The sequence below is a fragment of the Micrasema longulum genome, unplaced genomic scaffold (assembly GCF_059751315.1).
Source record: "Micrasema longulum isolate JH-2025_06_02 unplaced genomic scaffold, ASM5975131v1 h1tg000908l, whole genome shotgun sequence".
Lineage (NCBI taxonomy): Eukaryota > Metazoa > Arthropoda > Insecta > Trichoptera > Brachycentridae > Micrasema > Micrasema longulum.
The window spans coordinates 61,556-86,441 of NW_028278099.1; the positions used below are offsets into that span (position 1 = coordinate 61,556).

At 31.7% G+C, this 24,886-nt stretch overlaps 1 protein-coding gene across 1 annotated transcript in view; it reads right to left on the reverse strand.

The window, feature by feature from the left end:
* The window catches only part of LOC148278223 (uncharacterized), a 43,199-nt gene that overhangs the window by 10,584 nt on the left and 7,729 nt on the right, over positions 1-24,886 (reverse strand). The window contains exon 2 of the mRNA XM_088231738.1: positions 19,425-19,563. Coding sequence (XP_088087864.1) covers positions 19,425-19,563 — 139 coding nt within the window. The remainder of the gene's footprint in view (positions 1-19,424; positions 19,564-24,886) is intronic.

Consider the following 24,886-nt stretch of genomic DNA (forward strand, 5'->3'; position numbering starts at 1 on the left):
AAAAAAAAAGATTAAAAAGGTAAAAATATATAAAAATAGGAATAAACGTATTTGTTTATAAATTACCTTAAATCAAAACTATTACTCAATGGGAAAAAGGAAAAAAGAGGAAAGAGGAAAAAGGAAAGGAGGAGAGATTAAGGAAGAGGAAGGAGATGTTTCTTCAGACGTGATTTAAACAGAGATAATGTAGTAACATCTTTGATGGTGGATGGGAGATGATTCCACAGTCGAGCCGCATGGACACTATATGAGTTTGAGAAGAAAGAGGAATTGTGTATGGGTATTAAGAGAGTGCCTTGAGAATGAGAACGAAGAGGTAAACCATGAACTGATAAGCGTTGAAATTTTTCACGCAGGTATATAGGAGCGTTAGGACTATGAAGTACATTGAACAGAAGTGAGAGGGAGTGATAGTCTCTCCGCTGTCTAATTTTGAGCCATCTAGGCGCGCTGCCTGGTTTAAAACGCCACTAAGGTTAAACCATATTTGTTTTGGCTTTAAGGCAGCAATACTATATAGGCCCGAGGATATATGACCTTATCCCAGATTCATGGAAGTTGGTGGGATTGCCAGGCCGAGGAAGGTGTTAGCTGCATTTTTAATATGTACAGGTCGAAGGGGGTCAGAGAAATTGTTGTCCGATGTAGAAGGACGTAAGCTGATTTCTGGTTTTACCGGTATTTTTTATTTTTTTATTTTATTAACATAAACGGCAAATCTGCTTTTTACAAAAATTTATCATATAAACATATTTAAGAAATAAGTAAATAAGTAAATAAGAAGGTACATAATAAATATATCATGATCATACATGGGCATATTATTATGTGTACTCAAATAAAAATAATAAAATATTAATATTTTTTTATATTATATTATAAAATACATTATTTACTTCCTTAGAACGGGGAAACTATCCCTAGTTAGGCAGTTTAGATGATTCACCAGCAAAAATTAAAAAATGTGAATGTATACCTTTACTACTCAATAAATCTATTTTATAAATAGCAAGAGGCAAAATTAGCAGTTCACAGCGGAGTCCTGGTCCCGACCCTGATGTGTGGGAGCGAAGTATGGACTTGGAAAAACAGGGATGAAAGTAGGCTGAATGCTGTCAAAATGCAATCTCTCAGGCGAATGTGTGGTAAAACTATGTACACTAGATGCACAAATGTTGAGATCCGTACCTTATGTAAGGCTGAGACAAACATTATCGACAAAATCAAGAGAAGAGCTCTGCGATGGTTTGGACGTGTAGAACGAATGGACAGCGAAAGAACGGCTAAGAATATTTACAATGCGAATGTTGATGGATGCAGAAAAAGAGGAAGACCGAGAAAAACATGACATGGCCAAATCCAACAAATACTTGAAGATGGACATGACAAAAGTCGGAATAATCGTCGCGCGTGCATGAGAAGATGTATGAATGTAGAGAAAGCGAGATCTGTATGCAAAGATAGAGTGATGTGGCGTTCAATCCTCCCTGCCTACCCTTACGGGAAACGGCGTGATGGTTTGTTGTTGTTGTTGAATAATTCAATGTAAATTGCTCTAGTAAATATGTAAAAAAATAATTTACATATAATTTTAATATCACTAATTTTCGAATAACTAATCAAAAAACTTAGATTTTTTTTTTTAAAACCCTAAGGAAACTCATCATGCTCGTAGTAGGGGCAGTAAAGGGCACATGCCTAATATTGCATTTATGGCTACAATTTCAATCACTTCGATAATTTGCGTGTGTGTTACATGACCATCCAAATGCAGCAACACACGATTGCTGAGCGAAGCACTAGAAAATCGGGTAAACAGATTGAGCTTGTTCAAAAACATCATTACATTCTGCTGTGGTTTTAAAGATCAAGGGTTTAAAATAACTGACGGGTTTACGTGACGCTCCAATGTGGTCTACAATACGCTGTATAGTTGTGCTGCTTTTCCAAACCCTGCTGTTTTGTTTGAAACTGCATATATGACCTCTTTTCCGCTTTCTCCCGATTAGTCTTTTGTAGATTTTCCTTATATTTATATTCATACCGTATTAATAAAATCTAAAACAAATAAGTATAATATCTTCATTAATCAAATGAGTAAAGTGCACGGGGCATGATGGGATACCCCATTAGGGATATAATGAGGTACTCTGTACCCGTGTCCCCGTGGTCCCCCTATCTTTAGTAAAGCTCAAATTTACATTAATATAATACATTGATTTTTTACCAGAAGAAGTCCTCCTCAGAACAGGTTTTCCTAGTAAGGAGGACTATTAGAAAGAAATACAAGAAATAGGGGCACAACGGGGACACGGGTACAAAGTACATCATTATACCCCTAATGGGGTATCTCATTGTGCCCCGTACACTTTACTCATTTGATTAAGGAAGGTATATGACCTATTTGTTTTAGGTAATAATACGGTACAAATACAAATAAAATATAAGAAAAAATCTACGAAAGGTAACTGATTGGGAGAAAGCGTAAAAGATGCCATATATGCAGTTTTAAACGAAACAACAGGGTTCGGAAAAGTAGCACAACTATACAGCGTATCACAGACCACATTGGAGCGTCGCGTGAACCCGTCGATTATTTTAAAGTCATATTGTAATGACGTTTCTGACCAAGCTCAATCAGTTTACCCGATTTTCTCGTTCTTCGCCGAGAAATCATGTATTGCTGCATTTGGATGGTCATATAACACACACGTAAAATATCGAAGTGATTGAAATTGCACCCACAAATGCAATATTAAGCATGTACCCCATACAGCCCCTACTACGGATATTATGTTTTGTGGATATGAGTTTTCTTGGGGTTGCTTGTCCTAAATATATGGCAAATTTTTGTTTAATGTATAGCAGAATTGTCATGATTAATAATAATTATCAAAAGTACATTTAACATTTTTTTATTGTTAGTTTACCTTAAAGTCCCCGTTATGACCCCCCCCCCTCCCCTAATACAATTAATTGTTTGATATCTTTAGTGATCTGGCAATATGTCGTACCTTATTTTTTTAGAGTTTTGCCTAAATACACAGTTATGAGGCAATTATGTAGGCCGCGTCGCCTCATTATACAAATAATTGTCACCATAAAATTTATTCAATACCCATCAATATCAGAAAATAATAATTAAGACTTAAAATGAGTTCAAATCCACTTTTGTAAAATATGTTCTTTATATAATACGTGTTATTTCTAGATCACCGTCGATGTGGAAAACTATTCTACGAGATAAAGAAGTCTCCATTATTTCCAAAAGTTTTGACGTTCCTAGTTAATTAATAGCGAAAATGGGTATTGTTATTTTATGAATAGTTTGAAAATGGAAACAATAGATACAATATGTGACCTTTCCTGAAAGCACCTATTCTGAATACGATAATGCATATTTTCTACTTCATAATAATACTAAAATCAATACATTTACGGCGTTTCTAACCCTTTGTGTGTTAGATATTATAAATTAACATCGTCAATACGACTCGCCATTATGTTCTGTGTACCTACTTATCGTACGTCCAACGTAATATCAATATTTTATTAATTCATCTTAGTAAAAACACCAAGGAGGTCTTATATTTATTACATTAAAAATTATAAATACTTTTTACCTTTATATACTTATTTATTAATATGATTTTTAAAATATAAGTTTTGTAATTTTACACCGCCCCTGCCCGCAAACTCGCGATCTAAAGTCAGTAAGATTTTTAAAAAGAAAACCCCGTACCCTTTTAAAACACGTTAAACATGGCCACCCGAAAACAGTAAATATATTACAACACATAATTGATTGGCTATTCTAAACACGTGTTCACCTGATCCTGAACCTGAACTGTGACGTGTCAAAGTAGTTCTTTTTTATTCTTTTTTTTAAACATTTTCAAAAGACTTCGCGGTACAATTAAAAGCTTTATTTTTTTCCACGCGTAAGAAAACATTTTATGCATCCAATTTCTCGTAGCACTTAACTTCCTTAATTTCGAGACGGAATACAATATTATTGTAAAAACTTACGCTGAAACAAAACGCAAAGAATTTGATACAGGACGAATAGTGGTTATAGATGAAACATAAATTTATAGCATATAGAACGGTTCTTCTTCTTTATTTCATTGGTAATAGTTCTGGGTAACTATTTGTTAATATTGTTAAGAATTGTTTTAAACTTCTTTATTGGTGTTTTTTTTTTCTTTTTTCATTTCTTTTCTTGAATTAATTTATAAGTACAAAATATTTATCTTCATAATTCTTTTAACATTATTATATATATTTATACATAAATATATACTATTTACCTAAGTATTAGTTTTAAAAAATAATACATATATTTTTAATTTTTTTTTTATGTTATTCAAAATTGTTTTCTTAGTTTTTTTTTAAACTGCTTCAAAGTATTTCTAATACCAAATTATCTTTTTTTTATCGATAATTCTATAACTGGTAATATTTTATTCTTTTATATAGTTTATCTTTTTTAGACTTTCTTAATTTGTTAATTAATAATATTGTTTTAAATGCTCTGTATTACTTATAATTATGCTTACATGTATGTATATTTAATTGTATTTGTAACTAATATGTAAAAAGCTCTAAGTGCCGTTTATTTCAATAAAAGAAAATAAAAATAAAATAAAATAAATTAGCTTAAAATGAATATTAAGTGTCTTACAAAATATTATGATTGTTTCACGCCAAACTAATCAAGTATATGAAAATTACCAGGCTCGATTCGCGTCAATGTAAACATAATTGCAACTACCCAGAAAACTTAAAAAAAGTACGTTCTATGAAACATGAAAATATTTTTTGCAAAAAAGACAAGTATTTCAATAATTTACCCACTTGAAAGTTTAATGCGTGGGACAAACATGAAACCATTCGTCGAAGCTGTAACTTTAAGTATAAGGTGTGTTAAGTTATCCCAATTTTTTTAAATTAGCATTTGGTTATGTGAAAAAGAGTTCTTGTGCTTGGGATTAGGGGTAAAACTATTAACATGGACATATTATTTTGAAAACATACCGTTTTAAAAAAAGAACAGAAAAGGATTTATTATACCGTAAAATGACGTAAATTAAATCGTTGCACGCTTGCAGTCATACTAATAATTGCTTTGATAAATGAAAAAGTCTATTTCTTCATGCATTCCAGGGCAATATTTTTCAGTGAGAAATACATTGTTAATTCTTAAATTGTAAGAAATTAAATTAATAAACAAATTTGTGAAATTGTAAATTATTAGTTTTAATTAAAAAAAATGTTTTGTTTTAGCCTTGTCAGAAACCTAATCCGGGATATCATACATAATACATTTTAGGCACGACGAAGCGGACTAAATAAATTTATTCGAGGATTATGCTAAATACAAGACTAATAAAAATATGGACGTTCATGTTTAGGTAGATACAAATAAGTAAAGCTGTTTTGACATCATGTCAATAACAAACGCAAGCATGAATTTAAATATTCGATTCATACTAGCTCGACCAAATTACACGAAAGGGAGTATTTTATGAGTTTCACCCTTGCGGAGTTTAATCTTCTTGTTGACCTGTCATATCATTTAAAACAAAAAAGAACGTGCGTTACAGTATTATCTATATATTAAAAAGCATATAATATTGTTTAAAGTTGAGTTTTTAAAAATCTAAAGCGTTTTCGTCAAAATAGGTCCCCTAATCGTACCTGATAGAGAATAGGTCATTGCATTGAAACACCAAATGCGGCGTATCTCAATCTTATGTTACACAAAGGTAAGGCGATCAATCTTACTCTTCCAAAATAAGTCCAGGGACAGTGAAATATTGAAGTGCAAAAACACGTTAAAATATATGCTCCAAGTAGACCATGCCAGAAATTAATGCTCGGACCCCTATCTCTGGGATGCTGGGAACACGGTAGGCAAATGTGCCGACCACTACACTACGGTGTGAAATTTTCTCCACTCGATTCGTTGTTCTGATCGTCCAGGATTCTGGTTCTGTTTCACACCTTCAATTTTATTTATCTGCCTAGACGAGGATTACAAAATATTCAACAACATTGAACAAAAATAATACAGTGAAAACTTCATTTTTTGTATTTATTATAAATGACTTATAAGTGATCGACGATTAAAATTCATTCAATTATTTTATTATAACCAGGGAGATGAAAAAACTTTTTAACTGCTTCAGAAAACATGCATTAGGTATAGAAATGTGACAATATATCTGATTATTGTAGGCTCTGAACTCATTTTATAGAAGCGCTTTCGAAAATATTACAAAACCTTCAATCGATTCTTATATTATTTGTTAAGTCAGTTGACTTATATAGTGTTCATGTTTATTTTGTACCAATTGAAGTATTTGGAACAAGTAGAAAATCACAAATCGAGAGCTTTAAATATTGATTCACCTATAATTAAGTCTCTACGTACGATTTATTCATATCACCGCTTCTAACCGAACAGCCCTTGGAGGTTAACTTGGCAATAAAACTGAACTATTTAACGTGTTTCGATATTATTTTATCATTTCCACATCGAAATACATCCATTAGAAACACATTAGAAATGTGTTAGTACAGCAACTGATCAAGGCATTTCGACTTGAAATAGGTAGGTCCTTAACAATGTTTTCATATTTTCATAAAGCATGAAGCATGATTAATGTCTCATTGTTCTGTAAAATATAAAGGCACCCATAACATGTGATTTTTTTTATGTAGTTATAAATATTTTAAAAAAAACTTTAACTACAACAGGCTGTTTTCATAAATCGAGAATTACGTAAAATATGTTTCAAAAATTTTGAGCGGATTTCTGCGATTCTAATGATGTAACCATATAATTAAGAATAGTCCAGAAACCGCATACGCGCATCAAACAGAAGGCGACTAAACTACTCATAAATCAGCAGGTTTACATTTGGACCCATTAGTTCTTTGTTAACGTCGTTCAGTACGCAACTCCTGATTTGAATTAAATTATGCCGTGTTATGTCCTTTTAAAGTATGGAATACTGCTAGGATCTTAAAGAAACATGATGCAATTACATTTCATGTGTAATTAGCAAATAAATGTGTATGTAACAAATGCATTACTTAAAAATTGAATTATTTTTCCATCTGTCAGATTGTCGAAGAAACAAAATGAACATTTCGTTAGTGTTGAGAGGGTAGTAAATCGTTTTACCCTCTCGGATTAAACAACTCTATCGTGGACATTTGACCGACATTATCTTTTACACATCAAATATTATTTGACATGATATAAAAATATTTGTTTTATTTTTTATTTTAAGTTTATTAATTCAATTACTTTATTAAATAACCCTTTACTTATCTACTCTGTTGTGTCAATCAATATTTCCGCGTGCACAGTAAAATTTTAGAGAAATTAACTGATTGCTTTTTTTTACCTTACATTTGTGTAACAATTATATTTTTCCCATCGTGCAACATTACGCGGCGGCATCACGAATACGCGCGGTGAAAGTGTGGCATAGTGGGGGAATTATTGGACACAGTCCGATGTATTCAAATATGATTCTACGCTCCTTCTGGACTATTCTTAATTCTATGGTCAAAACAAAGGTGGAACGAAACCGCAGCAAGGAATTTAAAATCTTTGAGGAATCAATAAGTTTAAAAAAAAAAAATGTATGAAAATGTTAATCATAAAGAATAATTGTAATTCGTTTTAATCCGATTCTTATACAAGCAATTTTATAAAAGCGTGTAAGTGATTTTATCCAGTAAATTATTACATAAAAATAAAATTACATTATTTGATATAACAAGTTTTTTACTATTCATTTTATTTTGTAAATTACACGCTACTTACATTAAAACGAGGTCAACAAAAGAAATGTGTCCGACATGTAAATTATGGGAATAAGTCCTATATACAGAGTTGATAATACGTAGTTAAATTATTGATGGCGAGTTTATTTAACATTTTTGGCAACATGCCGGTATTAGTAACAAAAAACGGTTAGTAACAATTGTGTATATATTTCACGTAAATAAATACATATTATATGTTATATTGAATAATTTGTTACAAATAAATTTAGATAATAATAATAATCATAGTTTATTAACAAAAATAACAATTAATTTACCTACTATATACACACTTAGGTAATAGATTTCTCTGGATCATGTCTAGTCTGCCTAACTAGGTACTACCTGTTTTAAGGCAGACATTTTTATGCAAAAAAATAATTAATAACGTTATTACCTACGGGTTAATTTACTATACAGTTATACAATATGAATTTATTTTTTACGAATGTATTTTGAGTAAATTTTCCGATTTTTCTCGACCTAAACCCAGTAGCCATTTTTTTACAAATTTATTAAATTGAATCCGGGTCATGGTTTTGCAATCTTTTGGTAACATGTTGAACATTTTGGGCCCCAGAAATCTCAATTTTTTTTGCCCGAATTCAGAGTTTGTGATAGACCTCATGACCCATCCTCATGACCCATCCTCTAGTTTGACTTCTGGTAGTGTGGGAGTGTTCCTTTTGGGATTTGAAAAATATATAATTGCCTTATATCTAAGATCTCAAATTCCTCAAATAACTTGACGCTGGGGTACCTAAAGGACTTTTTAAAAATTATTTTAATGATTGATTTTTGAGCAGATTCGAGAGGTTTTAATATCGATTCATTAGTGCCTCCCCATCCTATTATGTCATAAGTTATAATTGAGTTACATAAAATAAAATATAGTTGTTTTAGTTTTATTAGGTAGAAGATGTTACGTATCGACTTGAAGATATGGAAAAGTTTTCTAATTTTTTATGATGAATCAAAACTTTGGTCAGCCATTACTCAAAACGAATAACTGAGCAATCGATAAGAGGTGTACTAGTTAAAGCATTTGCCTTCCATGCTTGAGATCAGAGGTTCAATCTCCGTTAGAGTCGACATGGATTTTTATTTTTAAATGTGATTTTCGCTTTATTTTTTTTATTTTAAATGAATAACCCGCTAGCCTCTATTTTGAGGCTTGTCAGCAGGTGGGATAGAGGGGATATGGAAGGAAGTACTGAAAAATACACCACCACCGTTCCCCCGTGGGGGTAGGCGGAGAGGATAGAACGCCGTATTACTCTGTCTGTGCATACGGACCTCAGTTCCCCTACTTTCTTACGCCTTATCTTCGCAGTCGACATCTACGCCGTTTGTTACTGTTGTACTTTTAAATTTGTGAGAGAAATAAAGGAAAGTTTAATCAAAAGTATTTTTATGCATTTCGATTAACAAAACTGCCAAGTTCCAGTACCATTAAGACGATTCAACAGGTTATCGATGAAGAGATTTTTAATTTTCATACAAATATAGACATTTTCGTACATTTCGTACAATAACGTCTAAATTTTACTTTATACCGTCTCGATGTTCTTAATTATCATGCCGAAATGTCACTCACTAGCAATATTAACTAACACACTAATTTTCGCAGGATTACGCAGTCACCTGCGTAATCCTGACATCTTCAGAGTTCAGTAATTTTCCTCGAATGCAGGATATTATAATTCCCTCTCTCGCATGTACAGGGAGTAAAATAAGATTCATAAATGCGACGCGAAAGATATAGGCATTTTTGGGGATTCCTCAAGTCAATTAAAAAAGATTTTATTTTCTATTATTAAGTAATTTTTACAAATAAGCATAATGTATTTTTTTCTACGCTCACTTTGATGTATTTTTCATTTATTTTCATCGTTTTTTTAATAAGAGTTTGACTATAACATAAATTTTCTTCCTTCAAAGTGTTTGTTGTTTTTTTTGTTTTCAGTTTTGTTTTCTTAAAAATATGTTTCTGTAGCTTTTGTAGTTTTTTATTACTTTTATAAGTTAACAATTTGTATAACATGCTGTGAACAATTAAAAAAGGTGACGGGTTTAATATTATTTATGTTATCTACGTATGTAAATCAAGGGATTACAATATGATTTATTAAAGCTAGAGATGGCTGCAAGTGACATGGGCCTCAAAATAAATACATCTAAAACTAAATATATGTTAGCAAGAAAGTCACTAATAAACTATGCATAGCAGGCAATTGACGTTGGGTCACACCACATAGGCAATGTCAACTCCTTCGAATATTTAGGTACTGAAATGACTAATGATAACAATTATAGCACCGAGATTAGAGCACGGCTATCGGCAGAACACATATGTTATTATGGCTGCTTTAAACATCTGGGATCCAAATCGCTCGCTAGAAAAATTAAGACCATTATTTACAAAGCTCTTCTCCGACCGGTCGTTGCATATGGTGCCAAATGTTGGGCTATGACCAAAAGAGATGAAAACGTGGTATTAGTCTTTGAAAAAAAAATATTAAGGAAGATATTTGGTGCTGTCAACCATAACCGAGGGTATAGGAGACGGTTTAATCGTGAATTAGAGGCACTGTATGGCCGACCAAACATTGCACAATTTATGAAAATAAGAAGAATACAATGTATTACAACAGAGATGAAGAACATTTAAGAGAAGGTTATTTACAAGTAATAAAAAAAATTCAATTAGATGAATCTCACCCGCATAAATAAAGGTTTCAGCTCTTTAACTTCACAAACATCAACAGATGAAAGAATTGAAGCAATATAGATGTTCAAATATAGGCAGAATGGTGAATGTAACACAGTGTGTAAAGTGGCCACTTAAACCAGCCATTGACAGGTCATAAGCCCTGTAGATGCCTAGACTTCTAAATAACCTTCTCTTAAATGTTCTTCATCTCTGTTGTAATATGTCAATATAAACAGCTCCCCAGGGAGTTGCATTTAGTCCTTGTCTACAAAAATTTGGACAAACTCAAAATATTGTTGATAAATTACCTGGTCCATGAAGAAGTGTAGAAATTGAAAAAATAACATTTTCAGGCGTTGCCTAGTATGTAGGTGAAATAATTCAATTAGATGAATCTCACCCGCATAAATAAAGGTTTCAGCTCTTTAACTTCACAAACATCGACAGATTAAAGAATTGAAGCAATATAGATGTTCAAATATAGGCAGAATGGTGAATGTTACACAGTGTGTAAAGTGGCCACTTAAACCAGCCATTGACAGGTCATAAGCCCTGTAGATGCCTAGACTTCTAAATAACCTTCTCTTAAATGTTCTTCATCTCCGTTGTAATATGTTAATATAAACAGCTCCCCGGGGAGTTGAATCCAGTCCTTGTCTACAAAAATTTGGACAAACTCAAAATATTGTTGAAGAATACAATGGTTTGGTCGTGCGTACAGAATGAATGATAAACGTACCTCAAAAATAAAATATTTATACCATTGCGGAAGGCAGACGAAACAAAGGCAGAACAAAATTAAGATGGCCGGATAGTGTGAAAAGTGACATTAAAGCAATCGGTCTGACGAACTCGAGAAGAGCCGCAGGGTGCAGGGAGAAATGGAGACATATTTTGGAAGAAGTCAGGGCCCATGACGGGCTGTAGCGCCACTGATGATGATGATGATGTATGTATGTCCAGTTATCTGTTATTGTTCCCTGAAAATATTTTGAAATAAAAAAAATATGTACCGATAAAGATAGCGTTTATTATCGCGGCCCTGGTGTATGAAAAATATTTAAAGATTTGATGGTAGCAGTCACGAAACCGTTGATGGAATGGGGGAAAAATATCACGAAATCTCCATAAAATTTCACTAAATAAGGAGGATTCTAATTTGCATTTTGCGGTATAACTAATCACATATACTTAACCTTAATACAGGAATTACTTTCTTGTAAGAAATGCAAATATTAAGTGTAAACATAAGTTGTGTCCGTTTTTCTCCAAATTTAAAAATGAGCACCAAAAGTAATACAAGATGGTAGTGTAATGGTCAGAGCGTTTACCTACCATGCAAGAGGTTTCGGGTTCGAATCCCGACATCTTTGATATGAAATATTTATTTGTAAGGATATTTTCACACTAGAATATTTCATAGTCCCTGGACTGGTACCTGAAGCGTAAGACTGATCATCTTACCTCCATGTAACAAAAATGATCAAGATACGCTGCCATTAATGTACCAACCCAGTCCCCTATGCACCGTTGGGTGTGGAAAGGGGATGATAATGATTATGATGATGTCACTTGTATGTGAAAAATCAAGTTGATCGGTCATTCCGTTGCGACGTGAAGGAAAAATAAACACTATTTCGTCTTTTAGTATGAATTCAACAAAGATAAAAAAGTTTTGTATTTATTTGTTTTTAAACCCGAAAACTATAAATGTAGACTTGTTTTTTATTCATGTTTATCTCTGTCCTGTGCCTGGATTATGAACGCTATGTTCATCTGTATATATCGAGACGGTATATTTATTTTTTTTATTTATTAATAAAACATATAAGACATGAATATCATGATATTATATTCCCAGGAGTTGTACGAGAAAACTCATTTGGGACGGTACATAAAAAAAATAGTACATTTCTTGTAACAATACATAGTATAATTTAAACAATAAAAATTTAAACAAATTTTAACAATCTATGAACTTAATATTAAAAAAGGAAAGTACACTTAACGTCTGCACTATCTGTATCTTACCCCGGTATGTTCTACCTACTTGTCATATCGACATCATATGATCGAAACAAGCCAATGAATAACCGCAAACAATTAGTCCACGTTCTTAATAATCCGATAAAACTTATTTTCACACCTAATACTATAAATTTCTGTATAAATACGTAGATTTTCCGAAGGACTATTTTTCTTTGATGGGATACCGTTGACATATTATGTATCACATAGGACAGGTGGCGCTCGCAGTGGCCGTATTCGGCATTATTCATTTTAAAAGAAATCGGCCAGTGCTCAAGTCTTGACAGTACTGTCAATCAGAGATAATGTAGAACTACTGTCAGTGACAGATCATAATGTAAATATCTGCGGAATGTCATTGTGGTATTTGTTAATAAACTTTTGTGCAAGTATTGTATTAAAATAGTGTAGAATAAAACTACGTTTATCGCGTGGTTAGTAATAATTGTTGTTTGAGTTGATTTTCACAGAATTACAAAAAAATAGTCATTTATAATTACATTACTTACATGTTATGTAAGTACTTATATGTAGTACAAATTAATGAACATTTTTAATAGATTACCTATAAAATTAATCACGGCTCGCCACTGTGGTACGGTGCACCAATACTCTGTGCGAGAGGTCTACAGTGTGCATAAGGATCAGAAGAAGAATATTGATAAAGATTGTCGAAAAAATTATTAACATATTACAACAGAGATGAAGATCATTTAAGAGGAGGTAATATAGAAGTCGAGGCATCTACAGGGCTTATTACCTGTCATTAGCTGATTTAAGTGGCCACTTTACACACCTGAAAATTTTATTTTTTCAATTCCTATACTTCTTCATGGACCAGGTGGATTTATTAACAATATTTTGAGTTTGTCCAAATTTTTGTGGACAATGCAGTTGTTGAAAAGTACGCTAAATGACATAACTGATTTTTTTTTCGGAAATAATTGTGTATGAAAAAAGCGGCTGAGAATTTTGATGAATAGATTTTTGAACATGCAAATGCAAATTAATGATTCTCCGATACGAAAAACATTTGCACGTCGGCGTCGGATTGATTAGGCTTAACTAAAATCGACGTTTCGTTATCCCGTTTTCCGTACCCCAAAACTGAATCGATTAGGTTGGTTTTTTTTTTTGACAAAGAGTATCAGAATTGCATTTTCTGCGATGGTACCTTTTCCATTTAAAAATATAGTTATCGTATTTGTATGCCGTACGTCCGAAGAGGGCAGATAAAACCTAGCGCTTTTTTGGGTTTTTCGAAGGTCCTAGTTCCGTTGATTTTTTTTGTTAATTCAGAAAATAAACAGCAATATTAAAAATGTATACAAGAGTATAAAAGAAACCATAAAAAAGGCCAAATAAGTTTTCCACACAAATTTTATTATAAAAATCCAGTTCAGTAAGATATAAATATAGAAGTGCATGTGTGCGAGTTTTTGTATGTGAGGATGCGTGGCGTGAGGGAGTGGAGTGTGGTTTTGGTAGGTATGTGGATATGTGTGTGAGTGTATATGGGTGTGAAGGTGGGTTAATGGACAGGGTGAATGTGTGTTCGATACGAGTGAATAGAAACATCTTAAATTTATAATGCGAAAAACTTTTTTTTTTTAAGAATTTTTTTGTAGACAAGGACTGGATTCAACTCCCTGGGGAGCTGTTTATATTAACACATTACAACAGAGATAAAGCCATTAAACCAGCCATTGACAGGTCATAAGCCCTGTAGATGCCTAGACTTCTATATTACCTTCTCTCAAATGTTCTTCATCTCTGTTGTAATGTGTTTATATAAACAGCTCCCCAGGGAGTTGAATCCAGTTCTTGTCTACGAAAATTTGGACAAACTCAAAATATTGTTGATAAATCCACCCGGTCCATGAAGAAGTATAGAAATGGAAAAAATAACATTTTCACGCGTTGCCTTGTATGAAGGTGAAATAATTCAATTAGATAATTCTCTCCCGCATAAATAAAAGTTTCAGCTCTTTAACTTTACAAACATCAACAGATGAAAGAATTGAAGGAACATAGATGTTCAAATATGGGCAGAATGGTGAATGTTACACAGTGTGTAAAGTGGCCACTTAAACTAGCCATTGACAGGTCATAAGCCCTGTAGATGTCTAGACTTTTATATTACCTTCTCTCAAATGTTCTTCAACTCTGTTGCAATGTGTTTATATAAACAGTTTTTGTTTTTAAATAATCGTTTTTGAATTCTTATTTTAAAAGTAGATTTACTGCAGTTAATTATACCTATGCAATTAAACAATAAATTATCATTACTCGCCATACAATGCACAATTAATCGATAAAACAAAACAATAGGGACACGCCAGAGGTAAATATAATATATAATATGTGAAAAAATCACTGCTCTAGTGTCATAATGCAGGGAGAAAATACGAGTATACGTTTTTATGAAGTTAAGTGAGACCGAGTTTCCTCCTAAGCCTAGATTACGATTTTCAATAAAAAATATTCGTGGCAATAAAAAAAATATATCTACAAATCTATATTTTCTTCAGTTTTTATTAAATTAACGTGAACTTAACTTTAACAGCTCTCTTTTATAAACTTTAAAAAATATATTTTTTCAGTATTTCTTTTTTTGTATAGATAAGTACTGAATAAAATTTCAACAGAGATGGTAAATTTCTTTAAGAATATGTTAAAATATACTGAATGGTAAATGAAAGTGTGAAATACGACCACAAGCCAGTAAATATTAAGTTATAAGATCGATAATTGCCTACATATTATAATACCTTCTCAGAAATAATGTATACTAATATAATAAATAACTATAAATAACTATATATATTCATGTTATATTTATCAAAGTAATGCTGAGCGTTGACCTAAAAGATCAAAAGGTATGTTAATGTAATATTTTTATAAACACGAGGTTTAACGGGATTTTTCTTTTAAATGAATGCAGACTTGTGACCTAAATACAAGCAATACCAGAAAAGTACTGCATAGCAAAATACTTTGATTGTAATATTATGCTTAATGTACTTTTCCCAGAACAATGCATTATTATGGATTGTGTATTTAAATTTATTTTATATCTAGAGCAATCGTTTATTATTTTATAGTTATGATGCTCAGCTCAAGCTTTATGAATAATATTTGCTTTTCAGAAATGACAATTAACATCTAAATCCAAAAACACACCTTTATCTGTTTTTGCAAATATTTTTTTTACAAAAATATGCAAAATATTACGAAATAGGATTGTACTAATTTGTACATAATATCTTAATAAAGGAGTGCGTTGTGCGTCATAAACGGGTACGTAAAATGAATCATTAGTAGTAAAAAACAAGGTGTGTTTGTTCTAAATTAAATTTTCTGAATACAGTAATAAATTGAAAAGCGTCTCTATCTGAATATAGAAATAAATTGGAGCATGTATATAATACTCGGTTTATTAGTGTAGATGGACTAGCTCTCCCTAAATTCAATAATAAATACAGGAAAAGAACAGTAGAGTACAATTTACCAAAAATGTATAATATGCTCCCATTAAATATTAAAAAAAAACATAAAAAACTTATATGGCTCAAGAGAAAGACGTCTACTAAAAATCTGGCTTTTAGAACGTGTTTTTTTTTGTATTGAAATATTTTGTGTTTTTATTTTGACCATTTTTTTATTTTTTATTTTTTATTTTCGATGTACATGAGAATATACATATATATGTTTTTTCCATAGTTATGAGTTTTTATATGTTTATAGAATTTAAGAGATAAGATTATGTATGTATATTAGAACATAACTAGAAGCACCTGCTGACAAACTGCATTTTATGCAGTTCAGTAGGACTTGATAATTTATGTGATAATTTTTGTTTGCTTTTGATAAATATATAAAAATTAGAAAAATGGCATAATTCAATAATTGTTTTTAAAGATTAAAAAAATATATGTGCCGTTTTTTTATGCAGAACTCTGAAAGCATGACTCATAAAACGTATAATTCGTTCGTTTTGGTAAGTACGATAAAACCATCGTACGAAGTACAGTCGGTCACGTGATTCGAGGAATTTATTTGGTACTACAAACTACGATCCTGTTTCGTAACGTTTTAAAAAATGTTTTAAACCACAAACACAATAAAAAATAAGATATGTTCATAATTTAACGGCAAGAATCGGGCGTAAGGCTTACAACCTAGCGTGCAGATGTGCCAGGGGTTTGTATGTAACGGGCGTTATATAAATTTCAGCGCAAACACGACATAATTATTTTTTTACCGTGATATATCGCTGTTTTTACTCGGCCCAAATTATTTCACAGTGGAATGGCGTGTTTTCAAAATAAACATGTTACATTGATAAAACGTGTAGAATTTACGAGTCCCAAAATGTCAGATGGCTAGCTCTAATTAATGTTAATGTTAAGTGAATTAAAGAAATTCAATAAAGAGGATTATAAGTCCACATTGCGCATTGGTGTGATGGCTGAAATGCTTACCTCACACACAGGGGTTACGAGTTAGACCCAATTATTTTGTTATTTATTTATATATACGCCCAATGGGCATTTATATAAGGACATATTTATATATGGAAAATAATAATAAAAAAAGTAGAAAGACACAATGTTATACAGGGTGTTCTTTAAACCCTGTCATACCTGAAACCACGATAATCAGTATGGGCCAGAAGAGATATAAGCATATTAAAAAACATATTTAGAACAAAGAAAATGAAAAAAAATAAATGGTTGCTTACTTCTGCAGGGGTGAATTTAGGGGAGCGCGGCGCAGTGTCAGACTTCCCCCTCCCCCCTCCTCGTTTCTCCCCTGCAGAAGTAAGCGGGTTGTGGTCCTGTGGCTAGTGTCTCGGACTCACGGACCAAAGGTCCGTGGTTCGAATCCCACTCTACCCCAACTCGATTCCATTTTCTAATAGTGAGTTATTTACAACTCATTGAAAATGGCCCTCAAAATTAAATATTTGGGTAAATCATAAGAACGCAAATATTTCTTTTTTTTTAAAAAAAAAAAAAAGCAACCATTTCCTTTTTTTGATATTTCTTTTTTTAAATAATTTTATTCGTTATAAAAATTTGTTTTATTGTGCCAATATGTCTTCTTGCTCATACTGATCATCGTGGCTTCGGACGTGACAGGGTTTCAATAAACACCCTGTATAGTAGACTTTGTGGGAGTGGAAGTGGGAGAGAGGTGTTTATAATTGAATTTGATTCGGTGATCGTTTGTAAGAAGACAACTTGTCATCAAAGAAATGAAGACTGGTATGTTTGTCTGCAGACCTAAGAATCCTGGGCATAGGGGAATGATATCCATAGTTACTTCTATGGTTATCGGTATGAAGGAGTAAGTTTTGTCTGAGGTTTCTAGTTGGGATATTTGATTTTATTAAGCCCAGTAGTTCAGGCGCATCAAAGAGTGAGTTGAGAATTTTAAATAGGACAAGAAGGTCGGATTTATTTCGACAGTCTTGAAGAGAAGATTATATTTAAGCTAGTTTCTAACTCATTATACGCATATTGGTATCTGGATAAGCCCAACCTCCAGCCTATCTTTCTCAAAAATCGAAATTAGATCAACAATAAAAATTTTCGGGCAATACTTATGAACAAACGACAAATAAATCATTACACTTGAACCAAATAAGAAGATTACTACCAAAAATATTATTGCGTATTTATCTCAAGCATTACCCAAAACAACCTTGTTAAGAGTTAAACATATTGCTACAGTGCTTAACTACAGTGAAAAACCCGAAATTTTAAATTTTTCAATACACATTTAGATGTGTAAATAAATTTAGTATATTTTAAAATTTACAAATTACAACAGGGCTGGAGAATACCTTGGAGAAGGGAATATGAAAGTCTAGGCATTTACAGAGCTTATGACCTGTCATTGGCTGGTTTAAGTGACCATTTTACACACTTCACAACAATAAAGGTTTCAGCTCTTTTACTTCACTAAAATCAACAAATTGAAGAATTAAAGAAATATGCATGTTAAAACATAGGCAATATGGTGAATTTTACACAGTGTGTTAAGTGGCCACTTAAACCAGCCAATGATAGGCCATAAACCCTGTAAATGCCTAGACTTCCATATTCCTTCTCTAAGGTATTCTTAATCCCTGTTGTTGTTTGTTGATCTTAATGACTCTCGAGGGGGTGAAATCCAGTTTTTTGTCTACAAACATTTGGACAAACTTAAATATTGTAATGTTTTAAAATAATTAAACATTGAAATGAGATAGTTTACCTTTGTAAAAATATAGTATTTATAATCTACTTAAAATAATTCACTTCAGTCAGACGCTTTGCACACCTTAAAGTCTGATTATCTTAGAATATGTTCTTCAGATATATCTCACTGTTGCTTTGGGCTAGTGATTATAACCTTAGAGTAATATTATGCCACAGGCTAATAGAGTCGCCCATACAGACAAAAATAATATATGATTATCATTCATAATGTAAGCTAGAGTTTACAGCAATACAACGGGTCGTAGGTACTCAGGTCAAGAATTGCAAGCACAAACCGAAACCGTCCGTTACACGTTTGTTGTTAAACTAAAAACCAAACCAAATAATTTAAATGTTTTTGTTCTATGTTATAGAGCAAAAGGGCTTCTCAAGAGCGAATCATTACTCTGAGGAAATAACGAACAAAATATAACACCAGACAGGCACACCATTTAACGCCCATGATAATATGAGTGATCTTCTGTGTTTAGTGTAGGATAGGTGAAAAATGTGTGTGTGACTGGAGAGAACGGTATTTTAATGGAGCGCTTTGAAAATGTTTGTATATTATAGTTCTAAGCCCTTACCCGAGCCACCTTCCCGTCTAGATACCACTGCAGCTTGATGTTGGTTCCGTTGGCCAGGGTCTCCAGCGCTGGCCGGCTCCAGGTGACGTGTTCCCAGTGGTCGGTCATGATCGCTGCGCAGAGCATGGCGGTGGAACAGCTGAGGAAGGAAACAAAACGAAATTTTAAGAGGTTATGCGGCGGGAAAGTGGTTTAATGAATAGGTATTTGAATAAAGTTTTTCCGTCATTCGCTCGCAGATGCCTCCCAAAACGCACTGTGAGAAAACGACAACCGCGCGTCGCGTCGGATTGATTATGCCTAGCTAAAATCAGCAAAATTAAGGTCTCGTATCTCTGTTTGTCACACCCGAAAACTGAATCGATTTGGATTTTATTTAAAGATTGAGTATCAAATATAAATTTTCTGTATCGGCACGTTTTGTTCTCCGCAAAAATAGTTAGAAGACGGCAGATAAACCTTGGCCGTTTTAGGATTTTTGATAATCCTTGCTCCTTTAAGACAATTTATTTTTAAAAAGTAAAAAAAAAACGATAAAAACACGTCAATGGTGTATATCTATAATGTTTTAAAAAAACATCCCTGTAATGCCATTATCCAGAGAGAAAATACGGGTATACGTTCTACGGTTTACGGGTAAAAATCAGATCTTACCCAGACCCCGACGTGATTAAAATATAAAAAAAACGATCTTCTTAGGAATCGAACCCGGGACATCAAGTATGGTAGGCGTATGCATGTGCCAACCCTTACAGTACGAAGCTGACTTTTTTCATTCGATTTAATTTTGTCACTCAATTGCATTCTCCTCTTTTTTTCTTCTTTTTTTTTAGTCTCTCTTAAAACTCGAGTCAAAAACTATCAACACGTCGGCGTCGTCCAGGATTCTGGATTTATTTCACACACAGAAGTTTTAAAAGTGTATGTAGCAATACTTTGTAAATAATACAAATTATATTTTTCTTTGTCTTTAAAAGAAGCTTTAGAATTGATTATCTCAATTAATGGGGTTGGTTTTCCTTTTTGCAGGACATTTTATTATTTAATCAATGAAACTAGAGACCAGTTAACCCTTAATAATGAGTGTCGAAACTTATCACGCAATCCTTTACCCCTTACCACCTACATTCTTCTGATAAGTTATTAATTTAAAAATGCCTTATCCTTGAACACATGTAAAGCTGCGATTCGTGTTTTTTACACATTACGATACTTGTATAAAAAACATAAAATATATTGTGAAATCACAAATTACGAGACTGAGAACATTTTAGAGAAGAAAATATACTTACGCAGTGTGTAAAGTGGACGCTTAAAGTCTAAAATATTATCCATCTCCATTGTAATTTGTTAATCTTAATAAGTCTCTAGGAAGTGAAATCCAATATTTTGTCAGCAGTTTGGATAAACTCAAAATAGTGTAAAAGCTTTAAAAATTAAAAATTAAAAATAAATACAAACAAAATGAAATATTTTTTATGTACCTACTCATCTTAAAATTCGCAATATCCTATTATAATTATAATATTTAGGGCTTATACTCGTACATATATAGAAGTAGATGATAAAGATGTGTATCATATAGGATTGGTTCTGGACTTGATAGTTATAAAACGAGTCTGATTTCTTTTTTTCTCTCGCAATATAATTCTTAAACTTTTCTCAATGTTCAAAAATATTTTACCTTTTTTTTTTCATATTTATGAATTTATTTTGTTAATATTTTTAGTTACTCCTGTGTATAAACTTGTTACTATTGTTAAAGTAATGCAATTTTATTATTTTTTATTATGTATTTTTATATGTATGTATATATATATGTGTACACATATATTTTTCTTCTTCATATTTATGTTCAACATAGGTATTTATTTTTAGGGTAATTTATGCCGTTTGTGTAAAAATAAATAAATAAATTACGAAAATAATGTAAACCTCTGAACAGAACTCTAATTTATTTTATAATAATAAGTACTCACCCCCTTTCTCTTACATTACTTTACGATATTGTTTTTGTAATATAACTTTCTTAACTGTAATTTTTAATTGCTTTCAATATTGTTTTTAGAAAAAATGATTAACAATTTTTATTCTGTCTATGGTCGATTTTTGGTAAAATTTATCAACGTTTAAAAACATGTCACACAACACTCTTACACCAGTAACTCTACATATTTGACAATATATAAAACAATATATTTGCAAATCACCAGCAAACAAATTAAAATCAGATTTTAACAACGAATCAAGGTCATTCATAAATATATTAAAAAGCACAGGTCTTACATTGGAACCTTGAGGTACGCCTGAGCCTACAGCTATTGGAGAATATACAAAGCCATTAACTAGTGCAAATTTTAATTTGTTTAAGTGATAGTTATTTTGCGTTGGTAACATTTATTGTGAAAAAAAAAACCATATTAGAACAACAAAAAAATAACCTAAAATATATTGAAAAATAATAATCAAAGAAATTATGCATAATTTATTTGTTTTTATTATTATGATATTATAAACGTTTATGGAAAGTTGTTTTGACTACCTAACTAGGGTTCTTTAGCCCGTTCTAAGCCCGTCAAAAAAAAAATATAAAACAGTCATCAATATATAGAAACAATAATAAAGGTAGTAGACATAGTGAAAAGCATAGTAAAATACATTGTAAAAATACATATTAAAAAATATAGTAAAAACATATTTGAAAACTCAGTAAAAACAAAATACATAGTAAGAAACATAGTAAAAGACATAGTTAAAAAACATATGTAAAAACCCAGTAAAATACATAGTAAAAACAAAATACACAGTAAAAAAATATAGTTTAAGACATGGTAAAAAAAAATGTGTATGGCAAAAAACATATTTATTACACATAATATTCAGAAAACAGAAAAGCAAATTAACGTAAAATGAAAATATTAGAGCATAAATTATAAATTACATGATATGACGCATTTTATTTTCAATGTTCTGTTTACTGATATTTCATTTGTAACCAATATCTTTTTAATATAACCGGATAAGAAAAAAAATAAGCTTCAATAAATCTTTCATTACAGCTTTGTTACATGACGTCAAAAAGTATAATATTTTATCATTTTTGAAGGCTCGGATCACAAAATAAATGGGTAAAAAGCTTTCAGCGTGGCATCACTTCAAGCTGTTATTAATATTTGCGAGCTTTTACTAACAATATTGCGTTTCACATTTTAACTCAAAATCAGAGAACTCCATTTATTATACAAAATAATACTTCGGAGTTCAAATGACACGAGACACAGTGTGCATTATAATATCAATATGATAAATTAAAAATACCTGCTGTTATTATAATGAAATATTTTATATACCTAAATATTAAAACAATGAACCATTAAAAAACGTAAATGAATAAATAAAAAACACTTATGGAACCCTTTAAAGAAAATGTGGTGGTAGAGGAATTTAATGAATAGGTATTTGTACATAGTTTTTCTGCCACTCTCTCGCATATGTCTTCCCGATATTGTGCAAAAAAGGCAACTGTACGTCGGACTAATTATGACTAATAAAAATCGACCAATTCTAGGTTTCTTAGTCTCGTTTTTCGCACCCCAAAACTGAAATGATTTTGTTTTTTTTTACAAAAAATATTGGAATGATGTTTTGTGTCTTGGTAGATATTTTATTTTTTTAAATTATTTTATCATATTTGTATACCGTACCTCCAAAGAAGGCAGATAAAAGTGGACACTTTCATGGGTTTTTGAATGGTTCTAGCACTTTAAAGCAAAACAATAGAGACACATCAATGGTAATTGTCTATAGTATGTGAATTACTGCTCTAGTGTAAAGTACCATAATCCATGGAGAAAATACGAGAATACATTTGTATAAAGTAAATTCAGTCCGCGTTTCCTCTTAATAAAAATAAATAAGGTGCATTATTATTATTGTAAATTTTAGTAAACAGTTATTTCAGGTAGGTAATTGAAAATCATGTTTATGTAAATAAAAATCTTTTTTACCATCTATTACTAAAACAATTTTAACCAAATACTCAACCGCAGAATTAAGAATAATCCAGAAGGAGCGTAGAATCATATTTGAATACATTGGGCTGTGTCCGAAAAACCCCCTACTTTGCCCCATTTTCGCTGCGCACATGCGTGAAGTCGTCGCGTGATGTTGCCAGATCGCGAAAAATATAATCCTAACACAAATATAATATTTTTAAAAAAAGCAATTTTTCAATTTCTCGAAAATATAATTGAACACGCGAAAATATTTATTTACACGACAGAGTAGATAAGTAAAGGATCATTTTATATGAGTAATTTAATTTATAAACTCTAAACATAAAAATTAAAACAAATTTTATTTTACATAAAACGAATATTTTTATTAATTAGGAAATATTTTTTTATGATTTAAAGGTAATGTCGGTCAAATGTCCACTCCGGTGTTGTTTAATCCGAGAGGTCCAATTTTCATTATTTCCCTCATTGGATGAGCAAATTACGTAAAAAAAAATACTACCCTGGTAACACTAACAAAATGACTATTTTGTTTTCTCTGACAATCTGACTGATGGAAAAACAATCCACTTTTTAAGTAATGCATTAGCTACTTACACATGCATTTGCTACTTACACATGAAATGTGATCTCAACCCGTTTTTTTAAGATCCCAGAAGTATTTGTTCACTTTAAAACGACACAACACGGCATAGTTGAATTCAAATCGGGAGTTGCGTACTGAGCGACGTCTATAAAGAAACTAATGGGTCAAAACGTAAAACTACTCTTTTAAGAGTAGTTTAGTCACCTTTTTTTCGCGTATGCGGTTTCTGGACTTTTCTTAATTCTACACATGTACTCAACACAAAAGTTTTATTTAAATTAATTTCTATTTTGAGCGTTAATATGTTCTATCTTAATCTATTGATTCATAATTTTCAATAAAAGTATCTTAATAACAGAAATCCAATGTTGTAGTCGTTGGATTCTAGAAGTAAATAAACTTACGGAAAACAATGAAAAAAAGCCGGAAAAACAGATCTGCCCTTGGGAGGAGGGTGAAATTTCCTCTCGTAAAATGCGCAAGTAATTTAATATCTTCGCTGAGGCTAATGGTTCTTGTATAAAACTGCTTTCAAGGCATCGCTAACTTAAGCAATATAAACGTATTTATATCAGAACTTAATTGCAATCGTGCTCTACTTTGGAAATTCACAACGCTTGTTTCGATGTCCCTATTACGTACCGAGTGGTGAGATTTCTTAAAACTTAAGGGGTTGTTTTTTTTGTTTAAAATATATTTTAAAGCACAAATTCACCCTTTACTTAATTTACCTCAAAATTAACGGTGGTAGGTCAGAAGACAGTACGCATTCGTTTCCAGGGGTCGTATTCTGGATCTTTTCAATCCCCAAAGAGTTATTAATTTAAAGATTTTTATTTTTTATTTGCTTCGTTTAATAG